Below are 27,995 nucleotides of genomic sequence, written 5' to 3'. Positions count from 1 at the left end.
GACAATCACAAATTTTACAAGGAGTAGACCAACATGTGAGGTGAATCCAGTGACAACTGAGAAGTATGAACCATTTTCCTATCCTCCAAGGCCCAAAATACAAACAGAATAGGCCCCAGGACCATACTCATCAAATGTCCCCAATTACTGGGGATATCCCTGATTTTGGCTAAAAATTTTGCACTGTCTCTTCTAATTCCCCCTAAAACTGGTGATTTGGGGAGAAAAGGTAGTGTCTTATACTTAATAAAAAATGATATTGATTTGAGTTACAGATTTCTTTTACTTCAGAAAATACAGGTTAATTCAATTCTCGTATTCTGTCAAATTAATAGTACTAATATTTTAAAGAATGGTCCTGATTGCCCCTGATTCTAGAGGTAAGAGGTTCGGGACTCTGTTAAGACAGGACAGGGTAGGACAGGATGGCAGTCTGGCACTTTCAAAGCAAGGAGAAAAAAAAACAATAATATTTTCTAACCTCGTTTTTTTAATATATGACAAATGTAGGGACAGCAGTCTTATCTTCCCAAAAATGAGAAGATTACGTAAACTCAAAACTGTTAAGCAGTGCAGAAATCCACCAAAATTTGCAAGATATTGACAAATTTTATCAGACCAAAGTTATGGGACAAATTAAATCAAGGACATTCTGTAAAATCAGAGATGAAAGGTTTGAATTATAACTACCCCAGTTTTCATGTAATGAAGTGCCATGCAACACTCACAACTGGAACAAACACTGGGGAACATCAATCTGACACACCCAAGTTGCTAAAAATGTAAATTTAATTCTAACCTGTTTTTTTCATAAAAGACAATAGGAAGAGCTTCTTGCTGACTGCACCAGATGTAAATACAGCAACAGGCTGCATTTTCCCTCCCCAAAGCCTCAAGCAGCCACACAACCAGACCTGGTACCCGCACTCCAGCTGCGTATCTATTTGGCAGCAAATACGACACAGATGCAGGTGGAATACACAGTGCATCTTTACCCTCATGAAACAACCTAATCCAGGCAAAATTACTTCTTAGTCGATATACTTTACACCACCCCAGGGATACATTCAATGTGAAAATGGGGCAGTTCCCCTGAGTGCTCCTGTTAAAGTGACATACTGCAATGCCACCCCTAAAGCAAATTCAATCAGAAAGAAAAAAAAAACAAGTTAACATCAACAATTCCAATAATATAGAACTTGGATCTGCATGCACTGAGAGATATGACTAGTTGTGCTCTTGGTAGACACTTTATTTAATTTTAGTTCATCAATCATTTGTATACAGCATAGATGATTATGACTGGATCTCTGATAATAACCAGCTTATTGTTTGATTGAGACATGGATGCCAAAACATTCTGAAACACACACACACACACACACACACACACACACACACACACACACACACACACACACACACACACACACACACACACACAAGTGTGCAGCCACAATGATGTGAACAGGAACATTTTCTTGTAAATATTAATGCCATATGTTGAGCAATGCTTCCGTACAGCTTGTTGAAAACATTTGTGCACCAAGATTAATGCTTCAGAAAGTAGGGTTACCTCTTCTAACATGTCCTGTACCTTACCATAGACACAGATTAGACATCACATTAGAGAACTTATGATGTCATACTGGCAGTGCTCAGGCATCACCATTTCAGTGTTGTGTAACAGCTCTTGGAAAGTGGTAGCATATGGTTGACCTATAAATTAATTTACACCTAATTGCAGTAACATTATTTGCCTGCTTTGACAGCTGAACTGCAGTCTAGTTTAACTTAAAGGGTGTTATCTTCCATTGAATGAATGTTTCTATAAGCAGTACATGGGATGGGAATCTGCACTGAAGCACACATACCTACTCTCCAAAGAGATAATGACACTCTCAGTGACAATGGTATCAAAATAAGTAGCTAATGAAATATACAGAACAGTAAATTAGAAAAAGACATACCTGTGGCACTCCATTTAGTTCTCTGGATGTCATAGAAGGTTTAACAGGAAGTATACGAATAGGAATTTTCCATCGACCACTAATGACGCGATGATGCCCATCAAAGATGTCAATCTTGGCCCAGCCTCGTGATATGAGATGGTTTACTTCATGTCTATAGGGATCATAGCCTCCTGAAGCTTGCAACTCAATAATAAGGGAAATGCTTGTTGATGGGCGCACCCTGTTGGGACAGCAAAAACAGTCAGTCGTGAAACATTCCTACAGAAAGGCTGCAGCTGGGCTCAGATGTGCTTGTTCTTATGCCTGCTCTTGAAGAGCAGTAGTGAACACTCAGTGTTTGAATACTGCACCACCTTCAGCATGTACCCAAAAGGAGTTGTAACTCCTTGGGTCTACTTTACATGATCGAACTTTCAAATGTTCGACTTTCATATGGCCTAGACCATATGCTCAAACATTTAAAAGTTCAAACATGTTAAAAAAATTAAAACAAAACAAACAAAAAAAATGTTTCTAGCAGGGGGGCAAGCACTACATTGCGTTAAAGGGAAATATTCCCGTTCCACGCTGTATGGAAAGCTCCATTCAGACCCTTCGAACTTTTAAAAGTTCAATCATATGGTTTCGGCCATATGAAATTCAAGCTTTTGAAAGTTCAATGATCTGAAGGGGACCCATCTCCTTCCTATGCAAACACAAAAGCCACTGCAAGCAGTCAAAAGCAGAATCTGACCACAATACAAAAGTAAGTGTATTAATTACTTCCAACAGGTCAGCGACAATTTGACATATCTGCCTCTTAGAGCTGACACCTGGTAACAGTTACAAAACTGGAGGTTAACAAATTAATCGCCCATGTGCATATCAGCTTTTAAGAGCATTCTGAGTCAGAAAGAGAGTTTGCCTCTAATGTACTGGCAAATGTGACAAAATCAGTAATCTTAATACTGTATGGCAGCATACTTCTCAACTTCTTTGCTCAAAATTTCTGGACAAAGCAAAACTTAATGGGGGGAAGACCACAATCAAGGTCAGTTTTTAAATATTATTCTAATTCAGTTTAAGGCTTAATAAAACAATATTTAAATCAATATGCATTTTCTGAACAATGAGAGTTATGGTGTGGCATTACTGACTGACTGACTGAATTTCTTTGTAATTTACCAGAAAATCAAAAATTTTATAACAGACAAGGCAAAAATAACAGGCAACATCAGGAATATTCTACAAAATTAGAACAGCTGAGAAGTATACACCCCCCAAAGCTAAATGATTATATTTCCATTAGCAGCATCTTAAAAATAATTACAAAGCATATTTCAATAACAGACTGATATTTTTAACTACAAATTTATACCACTGAGATGTTTATAAAAAGAGTTTTTATTACTATTATTTTACTTTGTTTACATTTGACAACATATTTTTACTGCTAATATTTCACTATATTTTAAAGTATTTTTAATCTGGTGCCCTTAAATGTCATTTACCACATTTACCATGCATGCCTCATGACTATTTAACTATATAAATGTGTGTCTGCAAGCTGTACTCAGTTTTGAAGAAGCCCTTTACCTGGGTGAAAGTGCCATACTGTTGAATAAAACTGAAATGTGTTTCTATCGAGTTCTACTTGCTGTCCCAGTGTAAGTTGATCTCCTTGTTTCTCACTTCAGGAGTATGTCTCGGCAGTGTAGAACTAACAGTGGGACACTCTGACTCATTCTAACTATGCCCATTCCACTGGGACTGCACCATGTACCTGCACTGGTACCTCTGCCATGACTACTGACACAAAAAGGAGTTGGTGCCCCTGCCATGGTCAGTGATGTAACCATGGATGATGATGCAATCCAGGCAACTGTATGAAAGAGAGAGTTCTACTCCAATGCATTTAAGATTTAAAAGCAGTGTGTGGTGTGTGTGTGTGTGTGTGTGTGTGTGTGTGTGTGTGTGTGTGTGTGTGTGTGTGTGTGTGTGTGCGTGCGTGCGTGTGTGTGTGTGTGTGTGTGTGTGTGTGTGAGTGGGTGTGTGTGTGTGGGTGTGTATGCACACACGTGTGTTTTTGTATGTGTGCACATGCGCATGCAAATGGTCAATCATGAAATCATCATCATCGTCATCATCATCAGCCCCCTTGTCCCCATTTTCTACATGAGGTCGGAGTATCATGTTAACTGTCACCATCTCTCTTGATTCAGTGCCACACTCCTCCCTTCTTCAACACTCATGCCTGACTGTCGTAGATCTTCTTTCACACAATCCATTCACCTCTTTGCTGGACATCCTCGTTTCCTCTTACCTTCTTCCTGTCTGTCCCACATTTTTTTCACCAGATTGTCTTTGCTTTTTTGTACATGTGTCTGAACCACCATAATCTGTTCTCTTTGACCTTTTCTACAATTGAAGTTACTTTGGCCTCTGCTCTTATTTCCTCATTTCTTTGTCTGTCCCACAGAGTGCATCCTACCACCCTTCTCAGGCACTTAATTTCCATCACCTCTAGCTTCTTCAGCTGCTCTGCCTTTACTGCCCAGGTTACTGTACCATACAGTAGTACTGGTCACACCACCTTACTTTTCAGCTTCTTTGGCATTCTTTTGTCATAGATTACACCTGAGACTCTATGTCAGTTGGGTGCGGCCCCTCTGATTCTAATTTTGACCTCTTCATTCAGACTTCCCTTCTCCTCAACCACCCCTTCCAGATACTTGAAGCTATTTACCTGTTCCACTATCTTCCCTTCTATCTCAGTTCTTAGCTTCTTCTGATTTCCCCAATTTGCTGCCATTACCACTGTCGTATCTGTGCTAAGTTTCATCCCATGTGTCTTCAGTTTTGCATTCCATTCCCCTATTTTTTGCTGAAGTTCTTGCTCAGAGTCTGCCTGTAATGCCGCATTGTCTGCATACAGTAACTTTGTTGATCTGTTCCCTCCAACATATTTGCTAATGTAGTCCATTACCAGTATGAGCAGCAGTGGGCTCAGAGCTGAAACCTGGTGTACACCCACTCCCACTGGGAACCCATCTGTGAGGCTGAACAGTGTTCGTACTTGAGTCATTGGGTCCTTGTATATAGTCTTCACTAATTCTTCCAATGTTTCTGGGACTTCAAACCACCACAGTACTGCCCAGATCATTTTTCCTCAGACCTTGTCATAAGCTTTCTCCAAGTCTAGGAATGCCCAGTTGGACTCTTTCCTCATCTCCAGCTTCTTCTCAACTATCCGCCTCACTGCAAACATTGGGTCAGTTGTGCTACATCCTGATATGAATCTGAACTACTCATCTCCCATCTTACATTCTACTACTCTGCGTATCAGTTTATCAATCCCCCTCTCCAGAACATTCATGCATTGAGATAGGAGTTTGATGCCTCTGTATTGCCTACAGTTAGGGTGTTCCCTTTGTTCATGTACACTGGCACAAGTGTGCTCATTCTCCAGTCATCTGCGATATGCCTTTCTCCCCACACTGCTATGAGTACCCTCAGGAGCCATTTCTTCCATATCTCATTCAGCATCTTTGTCATATCTAGTGTGACCTCATCTGAGCCTGCTGCTTTCCTGACTTCATTTTTCATAATGCTATTCTTACTTTTTCTAGGATGGGCTCCTCTTCTTCTCTCATTGTAGGATGTTTCTGGGGCAGTACAGCTTCTGTGGGATTATCTTCATTCAGAAGCTGCTGGAAATACTCCTTCCATCTGCCTTTGAGGTCCTGTGGACTGGTGAGCAGGTTTTGGTTGGCATCCCTTATGAAGGGTGCCTGTCTTCTTAATCTTTCTGTCTTTACCTTGCAACCTGATATCGTTTCTTTGTACCACCTACTGAGTCACTTTTCAAAAGCTGGTAGAGTGCCTCCAATGCCCTATTTTTTTGCTATTGCAACTCCTTTCTAAGCTTCTTTGTTAGCCAGCTGGTATTCCTTCCTAGCCTGGTTGCTCTTTTCTCTCTCCCATTTTTTCCTGCACAGCTTCTTTCTTTTGATCCCTTCCTGGACTTCTGCATTCCTTCACCAGCTTTCCTTATGTACCTTATTTCCATACCTGGCTCAGCCACATATCTGTTATGTAGTCCTAACACATGCTGTTTTGAGGCACTGCCATTCTTTGTCAACTACACCTACTTCCTCCTCTTCTTGGGGTGCTAGAGCCCTGAGTAATTCCTTGAACTGTTGTACTTTCTCTCCAGTCAACTTCCATGTCTCCAGCCTGGTCTCTGTTGACCTTGGAGCCTTCTCTGACCACTGCTTGCAGCTGATTGTGGCATCATTGGTTTATAATGTGAGCAAGCGGTTTCACTGGGGATGACTCGGCAATCATAGATTCTACCCCAGTGCCTTTTCCTTCCTAGGAGGAAGTTTGCCTGAGTTGCATGTCGACTACTCTTGTATGTGATCTTGAGAATGTCTTTCTTTTTGAACCATGTGCTGGCTACTATCAAACCATTTGCCAGACAGAAGTATAGAATGGCTTCTCCTTCTTTATTCCTGTTGCCCCACCCATGTGGACCCAGGCAGTCCTCCTATCCTGTTCTGTCTGTTCCAATATGTGCATTCAAACCACCCATTATCTACACCAATTCATGTTGTCCTGATTTATCTAGTAGGTCCTGCAACTGCTGTCTGAATGCACTCCTTTCCTCACTATCGCATCCCTGCTGTGGGGTATAGGCTGAGATTATGAATGCCGTCCTATCATTACCTGGAGTCTGAGTGCCATGAGTCTGTCGTTAATTCTGATGATATCCCTCACTGCCTTCTGGAACCTCTCTCTTACCACATTTCCCACACCATTTCTAGCCTGTCCCCCTCCCAAGTAGTAGACTATGGATCCCAAGTCAAGTGGCTTTGTTGCACTGCCCTTCCATCTTGTCTCTTGGATACATAGAATGTCCAGCCTCCTCCATACCATCATATCATCCACTTCCAAGCTGCATCCTGACAGTGAACCTACATTAAGTGTAGCAATTCTCACTTCATAGCCAATCATCAAATGTAAGGCATAATTGAAAGCAGCAACCTGTCCAAAGCTAAAACAAGTCTACTCTGAAAATTTCCTGAAATTCAGCAAGCTATCTGAACTGAAAGGCCATTTATGATTAATGAAAGGAATCAATTGGGTAAGTAGTATGACCTCCAAGGACAAAAAGAAAGCCTTTGTAGCAGAAAGTAAAGACATGAGGTAGCAAAGAACAACTTACGAATAAATAAAAAATCATCTCCAGACGCTTATGTGAAAGCCTAGGATTTTATCCACCAGAAATGACAAAAAGTAAAGCAAAACTTGCAGTTAAAGTTATGCAAAGTAGCCCTCATGGTGGTCAGAGTGAAATGCAGACTCCTAAAACTCTGCTGAAACCAAACACTGCATGACCTTTGTTGTGAAAGTCTCTAACCAAGAATGACCTTTGAAATCAAAGGATTTACTGTAGCTCTGGTGGAAGTTGCCCATTCTGAATAAATAGTATAAGTTTGTAAATGGGCAAAACCAAGGTTTAACCAGATGTAGGACAGCCCTCTTTCTTCAGAGAATTAAGTAGTCTAAATCATTAGATGTTCCACATCTTCAAGCAAAAAACTAGGTGGTGACCACTATATGCACCCACTATTCCAAAGGACAGAACATTACTTATAAGATTAAAAGAGCCTTAGCTGTGCATACTGGCTCCTTCAGGGAAAATGCTACCAGAGTAGCAGTCGATGTGGAATTGGAATAAAGCCCAGTCCAACGGAAATACATGGATATTTCATACTAAATTTCAAGCAGCTAAAGCCTATTGGGGGGCTGGACAGCATGGTGATGACATTGCATTTATAAGAATTTAGGGAAAGCTATCACTGACACCCACTGTAGTAATCATCCTAATGTCAGATACAAGATTGGAACCTAATCAGGCTTAGTTTCCAAAGAGGCACAGTAATGTATGAAAAGAAACATAGAGGAGCTCTCTGATCATGTACCCCAGGCCGGTATGACCCTGACCTTGTGTAGCATCTTGCCCTCACCAAGAATGATGCCACAGTATAAAGACAAAATGATCAATTTTAACAATTGGCTAAAGTTTTGGTGTCATTCAAAGGGGATCCAGTGTCTGTCAGCCTAGGACGACATGCTCGGCAAGCCACGTTGCTTCGCTAGGGACGGCTTGCACCTGTCACCCCTGGGCTTTTGAATACTGGCTAAGGCTCTTGCCACCCCCATAGTGCCTTTTTTAGGCAAGGCTCAAAAGACAAGCCCACCTCCATAGACAACACAAGGAAAAAAAAACTAAGGGTAATGCTGCTCAACGCCAGAAGTCTAAATCTCAAGATGCACGCACTCGAGGCTCTCCTCAGTATGGAGAATATCGATATCTGTGCAGTAACAGAAATCTGGTTCAAGGCTCCTGAGAGCACCCCAGCACTACCAGGTTATACCTCATATCATGCTTTTCGGCACCAAAACTCGGAATGGATCACAAAAGGGAGTATCCATATTCATCAAAGATACTCACACCTCCAGGTTAGTGGCACTGCACGAAGCATCGGAGACTATCCATGTGCAACTAACAGTGGGCAAAACTGCCTTTCAAGTTGTAGCCTGCTACAGACCACCCTTCCAAACTCAGGAACCCCACTCGGCTTTCCTGAGAACACTGGAGAATATGAAGGTCTCTTCAAACACCATAATATTGGGTGACTTCAACTACCCAAACATTGACTGGGAAAACTACTCAAGCCTCAACACCCTCGCCCAACGGTTCCTAGAATTTATAAACTCAAATGCTATGGAACAACTGATCACCACTCCCACAAGAGGGGACAACATATTGGACCTGGTCATCACCAACATGGGGACTCTATGTTCCACACCAGAGGTAAACCCCTCATTGGTAAGATCAGACCATAAATTAATCTCACTGGACATCCATATCCCATCCCCACCCCCAGCCAAGGAAACCACAGTGAAAAATTTCTCAAAAGCAAACTTCACACTTCTCAAAACCGAGGTGGAATCCTTCAAAGCCCCCGGGCCAGTGGAAAATACTGCCCAAACCGCAGAATCCTTTACAAACGCATTCTATGGACACCTACAGGAATGCATGGATCGTGCTATCCCAAATAAAACCAAGACTCACTCCTCCAAAGGCAGGAGACCTGTATGGTGGACCCCGGCCATAAATAAGCTATACAACAGAAGGAGGAAGCTACTACATGATAGAGCAAAATCCCAAAAAGGGTAGGCATCTCTAATCAGTACTAGCAAGAAACTACGATCCCTCATAAAATCATCTAAGGCCAGCTTCGAAAGGAAAAATTGCACAAGACGCTAAAGATAATCACAAGGCTTTCTTTTGTTATGTCAGGAATCTGGGTGGCAACTCCCAGATATGCTCTGAGTTAGTTCAAAATGACAAAAAATACACTGAACCCACAGACATTGCCAACATCCTGGCAGACAGGTTCAGTGCAAACTTCTCACCCCTTCCCCCCCAAAAGAGCAAATGTCTATCCCAACAGAATGTAGCCTCCCTGACATCACAGATGCACAGGTGAAAGCTGCCCTCTCCAAAGCAAAAAACACAGCATCAATGGGACCGGACGGTGTCCCGGGCTGCGTCTTACACGAGCTCCAAGAAGAACTGAACCCTTACATAAAGTCACTGTTCAATCTCAGCCGTACTACAGGATATGTACCCAAACAATGGCGTACAGCAACAGTGGTCCCACTCCACAAAGGTGGTGCTAAACGGACTCCGGAAACTATCGTCCTATAAGCCTGACTTGTCTGGTCTGCAAAGCTATGGAGTGTATCACCATGGAACTCATAAACAAAGACATTGGGAACCTCCAGACACTGGATCCTACCCAATTCGGCTTTGTTAAGGGCAGATCTTGCTCTTAAACCTAGTTGACTTCTTTGAAACAGTTACCAAGGCCATAGATGAAGGGAAGGTAGTCCACGCAGCCTACCTGGACCTTGCAAAAGCCTTCGACACAATACCCCACTCGGGCATCATAAATAAACTCACCAGCTTAAATATCAACTCCTATGTCATAAGATGGGTTGCAAACTGGCTCAGGGATAGAACCCACATGGTCAGAATTGCAGGTGCCATGTCAGACTCTAAACCAGCCACAAGGCTCAGTCCTGGGACCTCTCTTGTTCGGTATATACTTCTCTGAGGTACAGGCTAACACGGGAGGACTATGGCTGACCAAGTTCGCAGATAACTGCAAACTGGGAGCCATAATCGACTCTCTGGCTGACACAAGCATCCTCCAAAAGGGTCTCACAGAGACAGATACCTGGTGCCAGAGCCAAGGCCTCAAGCTAAATGCCAAAAAGTGCATAGTCATCCCCTTTGGGAAAAACAAAGTGCCCACAAATTACCAACTAGGTGGTAATCCATTAAGTACGGAAAAAGTAATTAGGGACTCGAGTAGATAGTAATCTCTCCTTTGACAATCATGTTGCCAAAGTGGTTAGAAAGACCTTCTATATAGCCCACCTTATCTCAAAAGGGTTCACATCTAGATCAAGAGAGGTCATTGTGCCCCTCTACTCATCACTCATCAGACCCATAATTGAATACAATGCCCCATTTGGGATGTACCTTACCCGACACCTGCAGCAACTGGAGAAACCCCAAAAGTACCTCACCAAGAGGATCAAGGGCCTCAAACACATGTCCTATGCAGCTCGGCTAAAGAAACTCCAGCTCTACTCAGTTGCTTACCGCTTACTCAGAGGCGATCTATGCCTGACGTATAAAGCCATGTCCAACACAGAATTAATGGACATGCTCCACCTCAGGAAATCCAAATCCCTTAGAGCTACACACTCCAGGGACTTAAACCTCAGCACAGCAATAAATAGGACATGCTGGAGGGACAGATTCATATCCCAGAGGCTCCCCTCACTCTGGAACAAAATCCCAATCCATGTTAGGCAGAGCCCCTCACTGACCCTCTTCAAGAGAAATCTTGATGAGTGGATGGGAGATCATAAGTTTATCTCTGGGATCTCTTCTATGTCCCTGCTAGACAGAGGCACAATAAACTAACCTTAAAAGGGCTATCTTCTGTGACCTACTATACAGAGGCACAATTAACTAATCTAAAAGGGAGGCAAAAGCCAAACATACTTTGGCTAGGCTTATAAATGCCCTAGGGCAGATAGCCTAGTATCAACCTATGAACCTATGAGAGGGATTGCAACTTTCAAAAATTATGTGTAACTCCTCCTGCTCAAACATCTGTAGAGCCTTCAAAAGGAGGTGATAGTTTTTATGGAATTTTAAAAGGAAACAGAAGTCATCTGCCTTTGCCAAACTTTGAAAATCATGGTAAACTGCAAAGACTCTGGAAGATTTTACTAAAAGAGAAGAAAGAGAAAAAAAACACATTCCCTTAATATTTTGTGGAAAAAAGTATTCAGGTAGAGGACTGAAGTTAAGGGGAAACTCTCAAAAAAGCACCACAGATGAAGCTTATCTTTCTGGTAATTAGAAATCCACAAAGTAGTTCTCTGGCTAAGAAAGTGTGACCACAGGCAAAAGAACACCTGAAGATGGTTGCTGCTGTACTAACACTCCCAGGGTTAGGTTCACTGTGGTGAACAGTTAACATATGCCATGTAATGCTAGGTATGTCTGAGTCAGGGAAGATGAGTTTTTAGTCAGCCTACATTGTGGCACTAATCTTTGCATCATGATCTTGTCTTCCAGCAACTAAGTCTTTCAGTGTCATAGAGTCAGAATCTCAGACAAGAACTGGGGAATTAAGCAGTTCGGATGAAACATGGACATTTATTGAACAAAACACACAAAACACTTGTCTTACTCTGATCTCCAAACCATGGCAAAGATGAAGGTCACCAGATGATCTTCATCAAGTGATAATGTTGAGAAACCATGCAGAGATTCAGACCTCATTAAACCTTACATGTTGCCATTTCGGTCATGTGTTTTTATCAGTACAGGTGTGTTCTGTTTAATGTTTTTCTGCACAACGTCTGACCACATCCATATTGTACTAAGTGGACATAAATGGGATTGGTTGTTATGCAGATGGACATTAAGGGAAGCACAATACAAAGTGCAAGGTGTTCGTTTAACGTACATGTTGCTTAACATTCTATGGGATAAAACCTATCCTGGATGGTAAGCTGCACATACCTGTGTAGCTCTCAATGAATTGTTTCTTCTGTGGTTAAAATATTCTTATCAGAAGAGGAAGAAGCTCCTACACCTGATCCTACATACACATTCAAGAATGTCTCATGAGTCTTTTGCTCTGGTGGCCTGCCTTTAGACAAAATTTATATAATGAGACCAGCAGTGTAGTCATAGCACTGTTAAATAAACATGCACAGTGACTATGGACCAAAACTCATAAACTGGTTACCACATACAAACCTGTCAGTAGTTTTCCTTCAAAAAAGATTACATTGAGCAAGTTAACAGACATCAGATGCAAAACAGCATTTCACATACTAATACATGCATATGCATATGCACACACACATGACTGTGGGCATGGATAACGTGGACCTTTTAGTGTGAGTAAGACACCCTGGGATACAGAATGTTGAATGACATCAGACTACTTGTACTCAAAGTTTAGTGAACTGTGCAAGCCTTATATTTACCAGGGTCACATTAGCCTATGATCTTCATCTGGGTTTCCGCACTACAATAAAAAGAAAGACCAAGAGATATAAGTTAACGTACTGGGTTAAATAAGTAGACCTCCTAATTCAGAAATGTATACAGCTATTCAGTACCATTTGTTGAATCGCACCTTTGTGCACTGACACAAAAGTCTCCACAAAACAAACAGTTCCACTAAAACCTCAACCAAGACCCTAAATCTTCACTATCAGATAACTAAATCTAGGTAGAGAGAAACATCCATTATACAGTGACTTCCCCACGTCTGGAATGGACTCCCACTTAATAGCAGGCAGTATTATACTTTATCTTCCTTCAAAAGGGAACTTGATGATTTGGTGGGTACTCACAAAAATCATCCCTGGCTTGACAGGCCTGGCCATTCATGAGAATCGTGGCTTGGTCTGAGGCTGGGTATTGGCTAGGTGTAAATGTCCACATGACTCAGTTGCCTTGTAATTCTTATGATTCTATAACACTTCCATTCAAATTCATCTATTATTATAAAATATTAAATAATTACTCCACAAAATTCAAGACAGAAAAGTCAGTCTAAAGGTTTTCAGCGGATTATTTTGCTCAGGTATCTCTGTAAAAGTCTGCCAGCACACTGGGTACAACCCATGCATTCTTGTTTTGCATCGGACAGATTTAAGAATTATATGTCATCAACAGTGACTGTGTTTCAGGGACAGAGGCTGGACAGTGTGAGTCTGGAACCTAGAGTTTGCTTGCAATTCATCAGATGCAAACAGTTTGCAACATCCTCATCTGATATTTGGATTTCCATGCAGAAAATCTGAGAAGTTGGAATGAAATTTAAAACTTAATTATGCAGCAATTTAAACATATGGAATTTCCAACTGGAACTATGAGAAGAGGATCAGGTTGTGATTCAGTAGTTCTTAAAACATATACTAGAACACAGCAGAAAAAAAAACAACTTGTGAATTTCCCTCACTGCAGACAAGTGCTGAACTGTGTCCCACTGAAATCATGATGACCTGTGAAGAGGTTGAGCAGGATGAGTCTAGCAGCAGCATTTCATATATGGAGCCGTGTCTAGCAAGTCATGTTCTGTCACAAGTGCTATGCTAGGATGTACAAGTCTTGTGGAAAGCTCTACAGGAATCTGCTGATCTGTTGAAAATGCAACCATACATACTAGATTGGAAAAGTAACCTATTTTTCACTCCCACCACCCCCACCAATGGCAAAAGGGAGTAGAAGAACAAGCAATAGCTTGTGGATGGGGATTTATGTTAACATTATAGATAACCTCTGGTTATGGAATAAAGTACTCCAAGCTTTGTATTTTGTGTGAGGTTTGAGTACTGCACTGTTATACAGCATGTTCATAGGTTCATAGGTAGGTACTAGGCTATCGGCCCCAGGGCCTATACAAACCTAGCCATAAAGATTCCCTGGCTTTACCACCCAGAAATTTATTTACCTGTACCCCTGTCAAGCAGAGCCACAGAAGGGATACTCAGGTTAAATTTCCTATTCCCCATCCAGTTGTCCAGATTTTTCTTAAACAGGGCCAATGAGGTGCTCTGTTTGACATGAATGGGCAGCTTGTTCCATAGTATGGGAAGTCTCTGGGACAGGAACCCATCCCTCCAGAAATTTCTGTTTATTGTGGTGACAATGTTAAGGTCTCTGGATCATGTGGCCCGCAGGGATTTTGATTTTTCTAAGTGCAGCATGTCCAACAGCTCTGGGTTTGACATGGCTTTGTATGTTAGGCAGAGATCACCTCTGAGCAGCCGATATGTGACGGAGTAGAGCTAGAGTTTCTTAAGGCGGTCTGCATAGGGCATCTGTTTAAGGCCAGTGATCCCCTTTGTAAGTTATTTCAGCTGTCATTCCAGTTGCTGCAAATGTCTTGTGAGGTACATCCCAAATGGGTCATTGTACTCTATAATAGGTCTAATGAGGGCTGAGTAGAGAGGGACAATGACCTCTTTTTTTCCTGGATGAGAAGCCTTTTGTGATGAGGTGTGCCACATAAAAGTCTTCCTGACCACTGTGGCTATGTGGTTGCCAAAGGAGAGACTGCTGTCTACCTGTGTCTCTAGGTATCATATCACACTTTCAGTGTTGAGTGGACTACCGCCTATGTGGTAGTTCGTTGGCACAGGGTTTTCCCAAAGGGGATAACTATGCATTTTTTGGCACTGAGCTTAAGGCCGTGGTTTTGACACCAGGCATCTGTCTCAGTGAGGCCCTTTTGTAAAATATCCACATCCTTAGGGGATTAATAATGGCCCCCAGTTTGGAATCATCTGCGAACTTTGTTAGCCATAAGCCGTCTTTGTTGGCTTGGACTTCCAAGAAGTAGATGCCGAACAGGATGGGACCCAGTACTAACCCCTGTGGTACTCCACTTGTCACCAGTCTGGAAACGGATTTGGAACTGGCTTTCACTGTGTGGGTTCTGTCTGTGAGCCAGCTGGCCACCCACCATGTGACATTGGGGTTTATGCCCAGTTTCATGAGTTTATCAATAATATCAGCGTGGGGGATGGTGTTGAAGGCCTTGGAGAGTTCTAGGTAGGCAGTGTGAACTGCCTTACCTTCGTCCATGGCTTTGGTGACTGCTTCAAAGAAGTCAATCAGGTTTAGAAGACATGATCTCCTTTTACAAACCCAAACTGGGTGGGTCCAGAGTTTGGAGGTTACCTATATCTTTGTTTATAAATTCCATGATGATACATTCCATGGCCTTGCAGATCAGACTCATCAGGCTGATGGGTCGGTAGTTCCTGGGGTCCATGGTGGATCACCTTTGTGAAGTGAGATCACCGTAGCTGTGCACCATGACTGAACATGGTACTTAGGTGGGGTGCCAGTTCATTTTGTATTTCATGCAGAACACAGCCTGGGATGTTGTCAGGTCCCATGGATGCTGTATTTTTGGCTTTGGCATGTGCATTTTTCACCTGTGTGGTCGTAATTACAGAGTCTTGGCATTCATCCGGTACAGAGATTGGCCCTTTCATGGGTGAGAGGGGGGAGAAATTTGCGCTGAATCTGTCTGCCAGGATGTTGGCGATATCAGCTGGTTCTGTATGTTTAGTGTCATTGTGCTGTAACTCAGAGCAGATGTGAGTGTTGCCATTGAGATTCTTGACATAGCTATAGAATGCCTTATGACTGTCTTTAGAATCTGTGGCAGTTTTTTTTTCGTAACTAGCTTTGTATGATTTTATGAGGGATCTCAGCGTCTTACTGAGGCTGACAAGGGAATTTTTCCAATCTTGGGATTTTACTCTTTTTTGAAACAGTTTCTTCCTTTTGTTGTAAAGCTTGTTAATGGCAGGGGACCACCAGACTGGCTTCTTTTTTTTGGAGGATATCATCTTGGTTCTATTTGGAATGGCATGGTCCATGCACTCGTGTATGTGGTCATACAGTGCACTGATGTAGGATTCAGCAGTCGTACTGCTACTGTCTATCTGGATGGGACTGGTGAAGTTAGCCACTTCTGTCTTAAGAAGTGTGAAGTTGGCTTTTGAGAGGTTTTTTATGGTGGTTTCTTTAATAGGAGGTGGGGGTGGGATGTGGATGTCTAGGGTAATTAGCTTATGTTTGGATATGACCAACGAGGGGCTGACCTCTGGTGTGGAGCACCAATCACCCATGTTGGTAATGACTAGGTCTATGATATTGCTGGCTCTAGTAGGGGTCTGAATCAGTTGGTCCAAGGCATTGGAATTTATGAATTCCAAAAAATGGTGTGCCAATGTGTTGGTACATGAGTAGTTTTCCCAGTTAATGGCGGAGTAGTTGAAGTCTCCCAGTATGAGGGTGTTGGGTTGTATTTTGATATTTTCCAGTATGTTAAGAAAAGTGGAGTGGGAGTCTTGGGGCATGATGAGGGATCTGTAGCAAACTACAGTTTGGATTGCAGTCTTGCCCACTGTTAGTTGCACCTGGAGAATTTCAGATGCATTATGTTGGGCAATTAGCCTAAGTGTGGATATCCTTGGTGAATATGGACACGCCTCCACCTCTGGTGTTTCGGTCCAGGTTAGATGGCCAAAAATTGTGGTATGAATTGTAGCCTGGTATTGCAGGGGTGCTCTCTGAAGCCTTGAACCAGGTCTCTGTCACTGCACAGATGTCATTCTTCATTTTAAGGAGTGCCTTGAGTGAGTGCATTTTGAGGTTTAGACTTCTAGCTTTGAGTAGCATTACCCTCACATTTTGTTTATTTGTACCAGTTATGGTGGTAATTTTGTCATTTGAACCTTGCCTAAAAAAGACACTATGGGGTTGGCAAAAGCCTTAGCCAGTATCTGGAAACGCAGGGGTGACAGGTGCAAGCCATCTCTGGCAAAGCATTGTAGCCTGTCGATCATGTCATCCCAGGCTGACAGATACTGGATCCCCTTGAATAGGCAATGATCACACTTCTCAACCTCTTTGAGCAAGATATCTGGAAAAATGGGGACACAAAGGTCCAAAAAGAGGGATGTTTTTTTAAATATTGTTCTTGCAAACATGGAATGTTGCTAGAAAAGCTGGATTTGTGTTAGCATACATTTTCTGAAGGATATGAAGTCTGAAACTGAAATTTATGTCATTATTTAGTGACTTCAATCCTCAATAATTTGCCAGAAAACCACAAATGTTATGAAGGACAGATCCAAAAACATGAGGCAAAAATCTGGACACTCTGTGAAAATCTGGACAGTTGAGAGGTATGGCAATGATGAGTTATGAGCACATAAAACTATACTGAAACCTTTTCTGATGCCCACTCTAGACTGCCTTTGTTATGGATATGTAATGCAGCTGCAGGTGTTAGTGCTGTGCTCTAAATATGCTGCACTGCTAGTGATCCTTAAGCCACAGTGTACTAAGTATGCTTCTCCAGCCACTTGTGGTACAGCAATCTATATCTGGAATGTGACTGTACAGCTTGCTAAAATATAAACAACTTTTTAAAAAATTCTTGTCCAGTAAAATATTTACTTTATCCATTTAATACATCTGTTAAATGCTTTCCATGAAACTATATTTTATATGGTGAAGTTATCTTATTCAGTAGCTCTTTAAAGAAGAGACGGTGGGAAGGAGGACATAATGCCTTGAGTCTATTTTGATAGTGAGCTAAACTCTGCTTCCTTACCAATGTCCAAAACTCTCCATAGGACTAACCATGAAAAGCTAATGAATCAGAAAGAGGTTCTAGTCACATGCTGTGTGACTAATGTAGGACTACTCCTGAGCGTTTCATGTAATTTCAAGTATCTGAGTGCTTCATGTACTTTTGCTAATGATATTTTAACTATGCTTTCAGGCCTAGAGCTTTTCCCTTTATTGAACAGAAATAACATAACATATGAAGGCCATGGAATGATGTTTGCCTGGGTACTGGCACTATCTTTCCTGGTCACGGATCTATCAGGCCCCATTAACTTTAGGGTGTTCAGATATTTGCACTGCACCATTGCTCACCTACCAGGTTCTTTACGCTATGGCTTGAGCTAGTTTGATACCACTTGAATGTGGAACATCACTACATGGTGGTGAATAAACTTTAGGTCAGCGTTGAATGAAATTGATTTATTTTGTTGTATATATCAAAACTCTGCCATCACTGCATGCTGGATGAGTGGAGTAGAAGGAACCCGACCCCTTGTGATGGAGGCTTCCAGTTCCTTCTCCAACTACACATAGCCAGGCTCTTAGGTCATACCATTTTGACCAAGGTAATATTTCATTGGTGGTTGCTTTTAATTCTCTGGCAAATTATTTTTTGTTGGATATCTGGCAGACAAAAGTTGTGCTCCTGAATGGTAGAAGGGGAGAATGTAGTAATCTGGCTTCACTTCACAGATCCTGTGGAGTTTCTAAATACATAGAAATGTACATTCATACCAAAACATGCATGAGAAACATACCTGGGAACAGCTTGTTTTGTTGCCAGAGTTGCTTTATTTCTCAGTTTACTGTCAGAGAAATACGTAGTCAGAGAGCCAGTTTCACAGTAAACAGGAGGAAGTGGGGAAGGGTTACCCATCTCTTGCCCTTCACTGTACAGTCCCACCACTAAACGACACACTCGGAGTGAGGGGTCCAAACCCAATAAGAAGTCATAAAACAGTGTAAAGCCAGCTCTGTAGAGACAGAAGAGAAACAATAATAACTTCATTATGATATAGTGAACTGTGTACTGCTAGTATATAGTTAATATAGTCTGAGTGCATGTGAAAAACATCAAATATTCTTGTTCTTTACATATGCTACTGGATGCATCACTAATAAGGTTTTCTTAGATGACTATGAAATCCTGTTCTGCTTTTAAAGTCTTATAAGAAAAAATGTCAAATGTAAAACTACAAAGCAGTTAGTTCTGCATCTTGTCCCTCTACCTCTGCTCCTTGTGTGGCAATAAGATAGGTAATATTTATATATTTTTTTCTTTGACATAATGCATAAAGAAAGGGAAGACCCACACAATTACTCACAGATTTTAAACAAATATATTGCCTTTAATTCACAAAAATATTAAAAACACCTCTGTTGTCCTTTCGCCCCTCAGAGGATGTTTTCCTCAAAAGCCACTAAAATACCAGAGCAACAAGGGTAATAATGGGAGGAAAGGATGTCCAGAAAGTATGTGTCTTTTAAAGAAACAAAATGGTGGGAATGACTATTAGTGACTACCATCCAGTCTAACTGGTTCCTGTAAGCTTCATGATTCTTTGGTACAGATGCATAATCCGTGTTAGGGTCATTGCGTGGTAACTGGTCACTGTCCCCCAAATGGAAAGGAAAGTATTCAAAATAAAATGAATGTAGAACTGGTCAAGCAATTGGTAAAACTCAAAGGCATTAGATAACCTGAATATCTTAACAAAGGAAAACAGCAAGCACCTGGCATCCATTTCATCTTTGCTTGGTGGCCTCATTAATCCCATTGCTATTCTTATCCATATGCTTCACTTCATTTCCTTCACATATGTTTGCTGCTAAATTACACTTTGTGCATTTTGATTCTGGCTGCTGACTACACCCACCTATAAATGTCTGTCATTTTTTAGATGACTCCCTCCTTTATTTTATTTATTTAACCTTTGTTGACTGGATTAGTTCCTCTAGGCTAGTCCTTTCTTTTTAGGAGATATCCAAAGTGGTATTTATTCTACTAGGGAAAATGTTTGGCCAGGGCATCGAGGAACATTCCCTACTGCTTTCTCTTTGGAGCTGCCAGATGGTGCCAAAGGGCTGCTGGAGTAGCAAAACAGAGGTCTAAGAGAAGCCACAGCATGGTGGAGGACAGAAAAAGTCATGGAGAGTTTGGAGGTGGAAAATTAGAATTTGAAGTAAAATCTGTTTGATATGGAAAATCAGAATGCAGATAAAGATTCCTGTGAGCTGGATGACACAAATGAGCAGCATTTATCTGTCTGAATGGAAAATGAAGTACGCATGTCTGTTAGAGTGGTGCAGACAACAGAACTTCCATCAGGAGGGCTTGGAGATGATGTTCTGTTAAAATAATTGAAGAATATTATCCAGGTGACAGTGCTGCTGTTTCATGGGGTGAGATGGCAGATAACATTTTCAGAAGTGCTGAGGATGGGAATGTACACAGGAAATCAGGTGATGTGACAGTAGACAATGCAACAGTTAAAACTTATGCAGCAGAGACACAAAATAAAACAGGAAAACAGCAACAAACTGAGAAGGAGTCTGGTTTTGTTGCAGCAGAGAATGCAGCAGTTAAAACTTATGCAGCAGTGGCAACAGGTAAAATATGAAAACAGCAACAATTTTAAGTAAAACTGTTTTTAAAAACAGAAAGCCAACTGCAAGACTAAGAACACAAAATGAGACAGTGATTGGCAGATACTGTGTATGGGACAATTTGGTAACTGTTCTGAGACTTAAAGATCAAATGTTACTATCTGAAACTGAGGAACTGATGATGAAATTTCTGGAACTGTGTGGCAAAAAGAAATACATTTATTTGTTTTCCAGTAGTAAATTAAATGTTAAAAATGTTGCTTTGAAGTTTGTGTGAAACTATTGATAACACTGTGAAAGTTAGAGATGAGAGAAACTTATGGAATAGAGGGTAGATGTTGGAAGCTGTTTTGAAATTTGAAAAAAAAAAAAAAACACGGTAAAACACCTGCCAAGTATCATTTATGTGGCTGACCATAGATGGACCTTAAGATATGCTATCCATCCTATATCATGTTTCTTTTATGGGAATGTTTCGTATTTAATTAATGATTGCAACAAGATATGCCCCCGGATTCATGAAGCTCGGCGCAAGGCCGGTGTAAGGCTTGCGCCGGCCGTGCAGCGTACAACTGGCATAGCAGTGCCACATGCATAGTAATGAGTGTGCACTGCAACCACAACCACGTGCATATGGCACGTGCGCGAGTCCAGGGAGCCTAACTAGGATGTGCTCGGAGGCGTGGCCAAGCCGGCAGGCAATGAGCAACCGAAAGTGCTGACTCTCACAGGCCGCCTGCAATAGTAACCGCACCTACCAGTGTCCATGGACAATGAAACGTATGCAGAGTATGCAACACAGTACCCGCCCACACAATATGGAGAACCAAACATAAATGCACGAAGTACAAAACGTTCCTGTTCATGGAACAAAGGATACTTGGAATACCGTGTCTGTCACACATTGCACTGTCAGCAGTCATACCCAGTGGGGGTGTACTGCATCATGTCAGCGCGCCGCAACTACACACGAATGGGCATGGTCACCAGCAGTCCCACAGTTGTAGTGATAGTACACAGCTGGGCAGTCATGGCCATATAAAAACCAGAAAGAAACTAGACATCCCAAACACACACAAACATGTGTATAGTAAAATGTGCTAGACACAGCAACGTAACCGTCACATACACATAGGATGGCGTATGCCGAACCGGAATATCCACAAGCAGAACCCATGCATGCAAATGTAATACACAACAATCCCGTCATAGCACGTAACCCGCACCCATGTCCGAATGTCCACCTAATCCAGCTAGCAGCCTTACGCAGCTGCACACCTACACAGAGCGGGTATACCCCATATGTAGTAGGACGTAATGTCCTAGGCAGTGACAGGCATGCAAATATGTACCCCACATGTCAACATCCCATCCCAGGTACTGAAGTCCAAATGGCTGCATGTGAATGTGTCGGCAGAATGTGTACATCCCGCGTGTGTTTACTGACCTGTCGGAACCCCATAGGTGTTCACACGCCACGGTGTCCATAACTGTACACATCAGGACAAAGCATTATGTGCAGCCACGGTACTGATGATTAGCTATGCAGACATGCCAAACACAATACACAGGGCGGAACAGCCGTCCACCAAGCAGGTCACCCCAGCAGGGTTGCCACATGCACAGATTGTCAAGGTGGGGCAACACCCGTAGATATGTGCGGTTCTGTACGGTAAAACACCCACGGCCAATGCAAAGGATAGAATAACACGTATATGCCAGAATGAACGGTTATTTCATAGCATGTGAATAGCATAAGCTAGCCAATATAATAGTCATGTGTACCAGATACGAAATGCCTGTAACATGCAAGTAGTAAGGAAGGTAAGAAATACACGACTGCGTTAATATCACAGGACATATGGCACGTGCAAGTGTCGACGCAGGACACAAATGTCCATAATGGGGCCCCCCGCACAGAGGAACAAGTGCCAACCCCAACCCCCACTGACGTATCGGCAGTATAAATACAACCCAATGACACACCAACACCACCGTCCAACCCATGACAGCAACAAAAGCTGGACAAAGACTAACACGATGCGTGCACAAATAGGGACACATGTAATTGGTGCCCTCACAACCGTCAACAGGCCACCGAATAATAGTATGTACATACGCATGAAATGCTGCGAAGGATGTGTGGTAGTCCTCAGTATCACAGAGGTACGTACACATATACACTGTAACCGACTGTCACAGATGTTCACTGTACACAGCATACCTGCAGGTAATACATAGTCCAGTCATGTGCTACATAAATATCCACGTATGAATGATGACAGGGGATAGACAATTGTGAATGTGAACAACGCACAACAGGGAATATGTATGATAACCGGCACCACCCACAGCATTGTATGCCAACAGCATAAGCCATTGTCGGTTGTCCAAACACCCGTGTCTGTGAACACGGAGTGAATATTATAGCAATAACCCACGCCTGGATGTGGGTAATGCTGGATATACCCATGGTTGGCGTGGTGCGGTCCCGAGGGCGAAGCCCGAGGGACCAAACAAAGGCAACCGTGGGTAAATACAGCATTACCTACACCCAGAAGTGGGTCATTGCTATTATACCATGACACCATTTAAGAAAATAAACTATTAATTCCCCCACATAATGGCATAGTATGCCTGTCTGCTGCCCAGCCACAGATGTCTGGCATCCGTGGCGGTGCTGATGTACTGTGTGAGATGTCCGTTGCGAATGTCAAAACTGTCTCACTATGTTACACCCAGTTAACACAGCAAAACACTACAAAACAGCAACGGAGAGCTTGCTGTCCCCGTTGCTTTGTAGTACAACCTGTCACGCTATGTTAAATGTGTGTAGCATAGCGAGACTGCCTCAAAGTAAGCAACGGACATTTCCTTGGCTCAGTTAAAGCTGGCACGCTATGTTAAACCCATGTAACATAGCGAGACAGGTTTGAAATACCGAGGTATACTAATGGAAATAGGTCCGGGCGACCGGACCGTTTGCCATTACTATAACTCGATCTACAACGGGCACGCTGGCCAAGCAGCGTGCACGGTGTGGAATAATGGGGGAGGGTGATGGTATAATAAACATGGACAAACCATGTCCATGTGCCTCATCTGACATTCGTACATGGTCAGGGCAGTTCTGTACACTAGGTGGACAAAACCAAACCCAGAGCACCACAGGAACACCCTGACAATCAAAGACCTGTATGCATTGGGGCTATAAGCCCCTGTGATCTGAATATCCCTGCGGTTACGCCATATGCATCCTGGGTCAAGAGCATTAGGGAATAGGGAATGTGTAACATGTAGTACCACACTTTTCCCAGCAGGAGAATGGATGCCAGTGACGTAAGTGAGTGCGGGGGGGGGATATGCAAATATAGCGATGTACCATGGGTATGCATATAAATGAGACAGAACAGCAAACATGCAGTGGTCACAGCAACCGGCCAACGTGAATGCAGTCCCGTTTGAATTACGACTATAGAACATATATATGTGAACGTGTAATTAATGCATCTGTGCCGCAAAGACAGTTACATATGTAAAGGTGAAAGTGTGTTCCGCATACGTCCGTTAACCGGAGCAGAGATATGTTACTGGAACAGTCACAACTAATACAGGCCACGTAAGCACACAGACTCAGTAAACATATGTAACCCAGAATACCGATATGCATGTGCGCCTGCGCGTAACCCACAATGAGGAAATGCAAGTGCGCCTGTGCGTGTGCGATCCGCTCACAGCAGAGTAACTTAATGCTGTTTCCCCCACGTTAGTTATACATGTCTCAAAACTGTCAGCCTCTGAAAGTATGGAACCGGACAATGCCATGCAAAGTACTGGTACAAACAGTGTGAAACTCATGATATGTGCTAAGACAAACATAGAAAGTGGATAGAATAACGGGTGTGCTAGTAGCAGGGATTGACGAAGGGTATGCATTTGTAGCCTGGCCTACCTGTCAGAAGGTGCCACCGTAAGTCTCACATGAAATGCCAGCAAATTGACAGATAGACACAGGTCAATATAAAACACACCTAAGATAAAGGGCCAACCATCCGTACACTCCGCCAGTATCTGTACAGTGGAAAGGTATGGTATGGTAATAGATGTGTGTACACAGGTAATCCACAGACATTAACAAAGCAAGGTACGAAACGAGGAGTTTACATGTATATATGTAAACACAACAGACCTATGTCCCGTATATCTGACACATGGATATAAATATGCCAAGTAATAGATATTATGGGTAGTCAAACAGACATCCACGAATGGGAAACATACAGCAGCAGTCAAAATCACTGGCCAGAAAGTGACAGTCCAGCAAGTTCTACACTTTAAACATGCACACTGGTGTCCATTGTAGGACTCCAAAAATGTATCCATTCGCAGCCCCTGCTACGATTGACGCAAAAGAAGTGACAGCCGCAAATACGAATTAGCTATGCATGCACTAAAGGCGGGTTCAAGGGTGATGACACGTGTCCATGAAATGCAGGACATATGAACAGACATCCCTAGAGTGGGGAGTGCATATAAGTGCGTCCACATCCCAGTACCGCACACATTAACCATGTGTAATGTGTACCGTAGAGGGTTGCAGGCATGGGAACCTGGGTATGCAGAAATGGGCCTAGTCGTTGTTTGGCAGAGAATCCGTAGGCCCACCCCGTGGGAGGGATGTGGGTATAGCACATGCCTTTATCCCCACTAATGGTGCGAAGCACCCACCGGATAATGCGGAAAGCAGGTTGGAAATATGTACAGCCCTATATCAGTGTCCTGCAGGGGATTCCCATGGATGGACATGCGTACGACCAAGATGGTACCCATAACTGGAAAACTGTCAGAATAACACAGCTGCAGTAAGGCATAGTACAGGAAATACAGAGATAGGGACCATATTATAAAATCCCCATACAAAGTCAGACCGTTGTGCGAATACTGGCGTAGCCATGAATATGGATGTTATGTGTGTCAGTAATCATGCAATGGAAATAGCGGTCACTATCACCTACCGCACAGTCCGGAATGCCTAGGCAGCAAGCAGCTAGGAAGGCACATCACTATGTGAAATGAAACAAGGGCAAAGGCCGAACCGTCAGGGCGTGTACACATAATGACAACAGGTCAAGGGTATGAAGGAGCTAACCTGTCCTAAATACATGTACTGAACCAGTGATAGTAGGCAGACAGGTGAGAAGAAAGACAGCAGGACAAATGTGCAAACATGTAGAAGTCATACCCCGGACATTGTGAATGACAACGTATGCCCCGCGAAGGTCACTGTGGAAGGTAATCAGACACAGAAGTAAAGTGTCCCCCAGGGTGTCATGAAGTGTCAACATAACAATTACCAGGCCCCCATGGTCGTACGTGAGCCCCGCCACTGACGGAAAGCGCAAATATGACGCACACATATGGCACATGAAAGACCAATTAGTGTGGATAAGCAGATGTAGACCTGTGTGAGGAATACAACTGTCTGTGTGGGTGTGTCATGCAAATAGAAGGTAATGTCATGTGGTCTATCATGCCACCATACACTGTCTGTGTATTGTAGTCAGACAGTAGATATGTTGTATCAGACACATACCCTGCAACTGCACAGATGTACGCAGACTGTGTAGAAGTCTGCCTCATATGTGTCCTGTGTTCCATGTAACACTAACAGTCTGGCGCCCTCATGATAACTGACGACAGGAAACAACGACAAACATGCGATGAAGACACCAAATCAGACAGAAATGCCATACGCATGCATAACATATCACTGTGCCCACTATCAATGTTTCTAAGAGCAACATGTCATGACTGGCCCTGAGTGTCCCACTATCACATAAGGCCTTGTCCAAATATACGCTCCTTGAGGTGGAGTGTTATGAACAGACACAGATACATGTGTGTGGAAACATTATTATCCACTGCAAGAAGATGTAATCTGCTGCAGTAGGAGGGGCAGTACTGTCCGCAGGTATGTGCTGAAATGCTCATTAAACAGCAGTCTACATGGATCACCTATATTGGCGACACCTGCACAGATGATTATAGTGGGACATGCACACGACCATGCACACAGCTCAGATAGACATACACACACCATAAACAGGCAATGATACACAAGGTCTATGGCATGTATGGGTACAGTGACAGTACAGCAAGGATAGCTATCTGCCAAGATATACAGCAGATGTCTCTAGGGCGTGTAACACCTCCCAGATCGCGGACGTTGCATGGACAATGTGTGGATTTGCATCGTACCACATTGCTATGTGTAAGCTGTGCAAGTATGCGATACATGGGACAGACAGCTGTCCATGCAAGAGCAGCGCTATGGGCATAAAATATGTATATATATATATATATATATATATATATATATATATATATATATATATATACATCAAGAGAGATACAGACAGACACATGTGGCAAGGCCGGTAGTGGAGCCTACACATCACTACCCTATCACACCACAGCAGGACGCACGTAGAGAACATGCTACGGAGGTCGCTAACCACAGCAGACGCACAGGCAGTCCATTAGCTGCATCTCAACATCCACAAACACAGAGATGTTAGCAGGATATATGTGTGTTGCGAAGCGTCTAAAACCATACCTACGAACCCATGCGGCTGTGAGCATAGACACACACACACACAGCTGGCAGGCATGGGAAATGACCTTACACCTACCTACCCCATCGCACGACAGTATGACACAATTACAGATCGCGCTAAGCAGAGTACTGAACACAGCACTGTCAGAGGCATACGTCTAGGTGGGTGACATCATCCGCAAAGGAATAGATGCCGATAGCAAATGTATCGTGTTGTGAAGCATCTAAAAGCATTACTGTCGCCAGAGGCACCTGGAAACACACACACACACACACGCACACACACATGAGGAAGGGCCGGGAGTTGAACCTACACCTACCTACATGAACACACTACAGCATGATGCATTTACAGAACGCGCTACCGAGATTACTGAGCACAGCACCGTCAGAGGCATACTTCTAGGTGGGTGACATCATCTGCAAAGGAATAGACGCCTATAGCAAATGTATCATGTTGTGAGGCATCTAAAAGCATCACTGTCCGCAGAGGCAGCTGGAAACACACACACACTTGGAAGGGCCGGGAGTTGAATCTACACCTACCTACACGAACACACTACAGCATGATGCATTTACAGAACGCGCTACCGAGATTAATGAGCACAGCACCGTCAGAGGCATACTTCTAGGTGGGTGACATCATCCGCAAAGGGATAGACGCTGATAGCCAATGTATGTGTTGTGAAGCGTCTAAAAGCATTACTGTCGCCAGAGGCAGCTGGAAACACACACACGGGGAAGGGCCAGGAGTTGAACCTACACCTACCTACATGAACACACTACAGCATGATGCATTTACAGAATGCTCTACCGAGATTACTGAGCACAGCACCGTCAGAGGCATATATCTAGGTGGGTGACATCATCCGCAAAGGAATAGACGCCGATAGCAAATGTATCGTGTTGTGAAGCATCTAAAAGCATTACTGTCACCAGAGGCAGCTGGAAACACACACACACACACACACACACACACACA

At 42.9% G+C, this 27,995-nt stretch overlaps 1 protein-coding gene across 1 annotated transcript in view; it reads right to left on the bottom strand.

Annotated features, from left to right (window-relative positions):
* Positions 1 to 27,995, bottom strand: part of LOC122795878 (coiled-coil domain-containing protein 17-like) — a 748,474-nt gene that overhangs the window by 43,941 nt on the left and 676,538 nt on the right. The window contains exons 10-11 of the mRNA XM_044064297.1: positions 18,549 to 18,764; positions 1,971 to 2,193 (exon numbers count right to left, since the gene is read on the bottom strand). Of these exons, the coding sequence (XP_043920232.1) occupies positions 1,971 to 2,193; positions 18,549 to 18,764 (439 nt within the window). The remainder of the gene's footprint in view (positions 1 to 1,970; positions 2,194 to 18,548; positions 18,765 to 27,995) is intronic.

Source organism: Protopterus annectens, chromosome 2.part2 (genome assembly GCF_019279795.1).
Source record: "Protopterus annectens isolate FY-2018-M chromosome 2.part2, PAN1.0, whole genome shotgun sequence".
Lineage (NCBI taxonomy): Eukaryota > Metazoa > Chordata > Ceratodontiformes > Protopteridae > Protopterus > Protopterus annectens.
The sequence above is the reverse complement of the archived record's forward strand: the minus strand, read 5'-3'. Positions and strand labels throughout refer to the sequence as shown.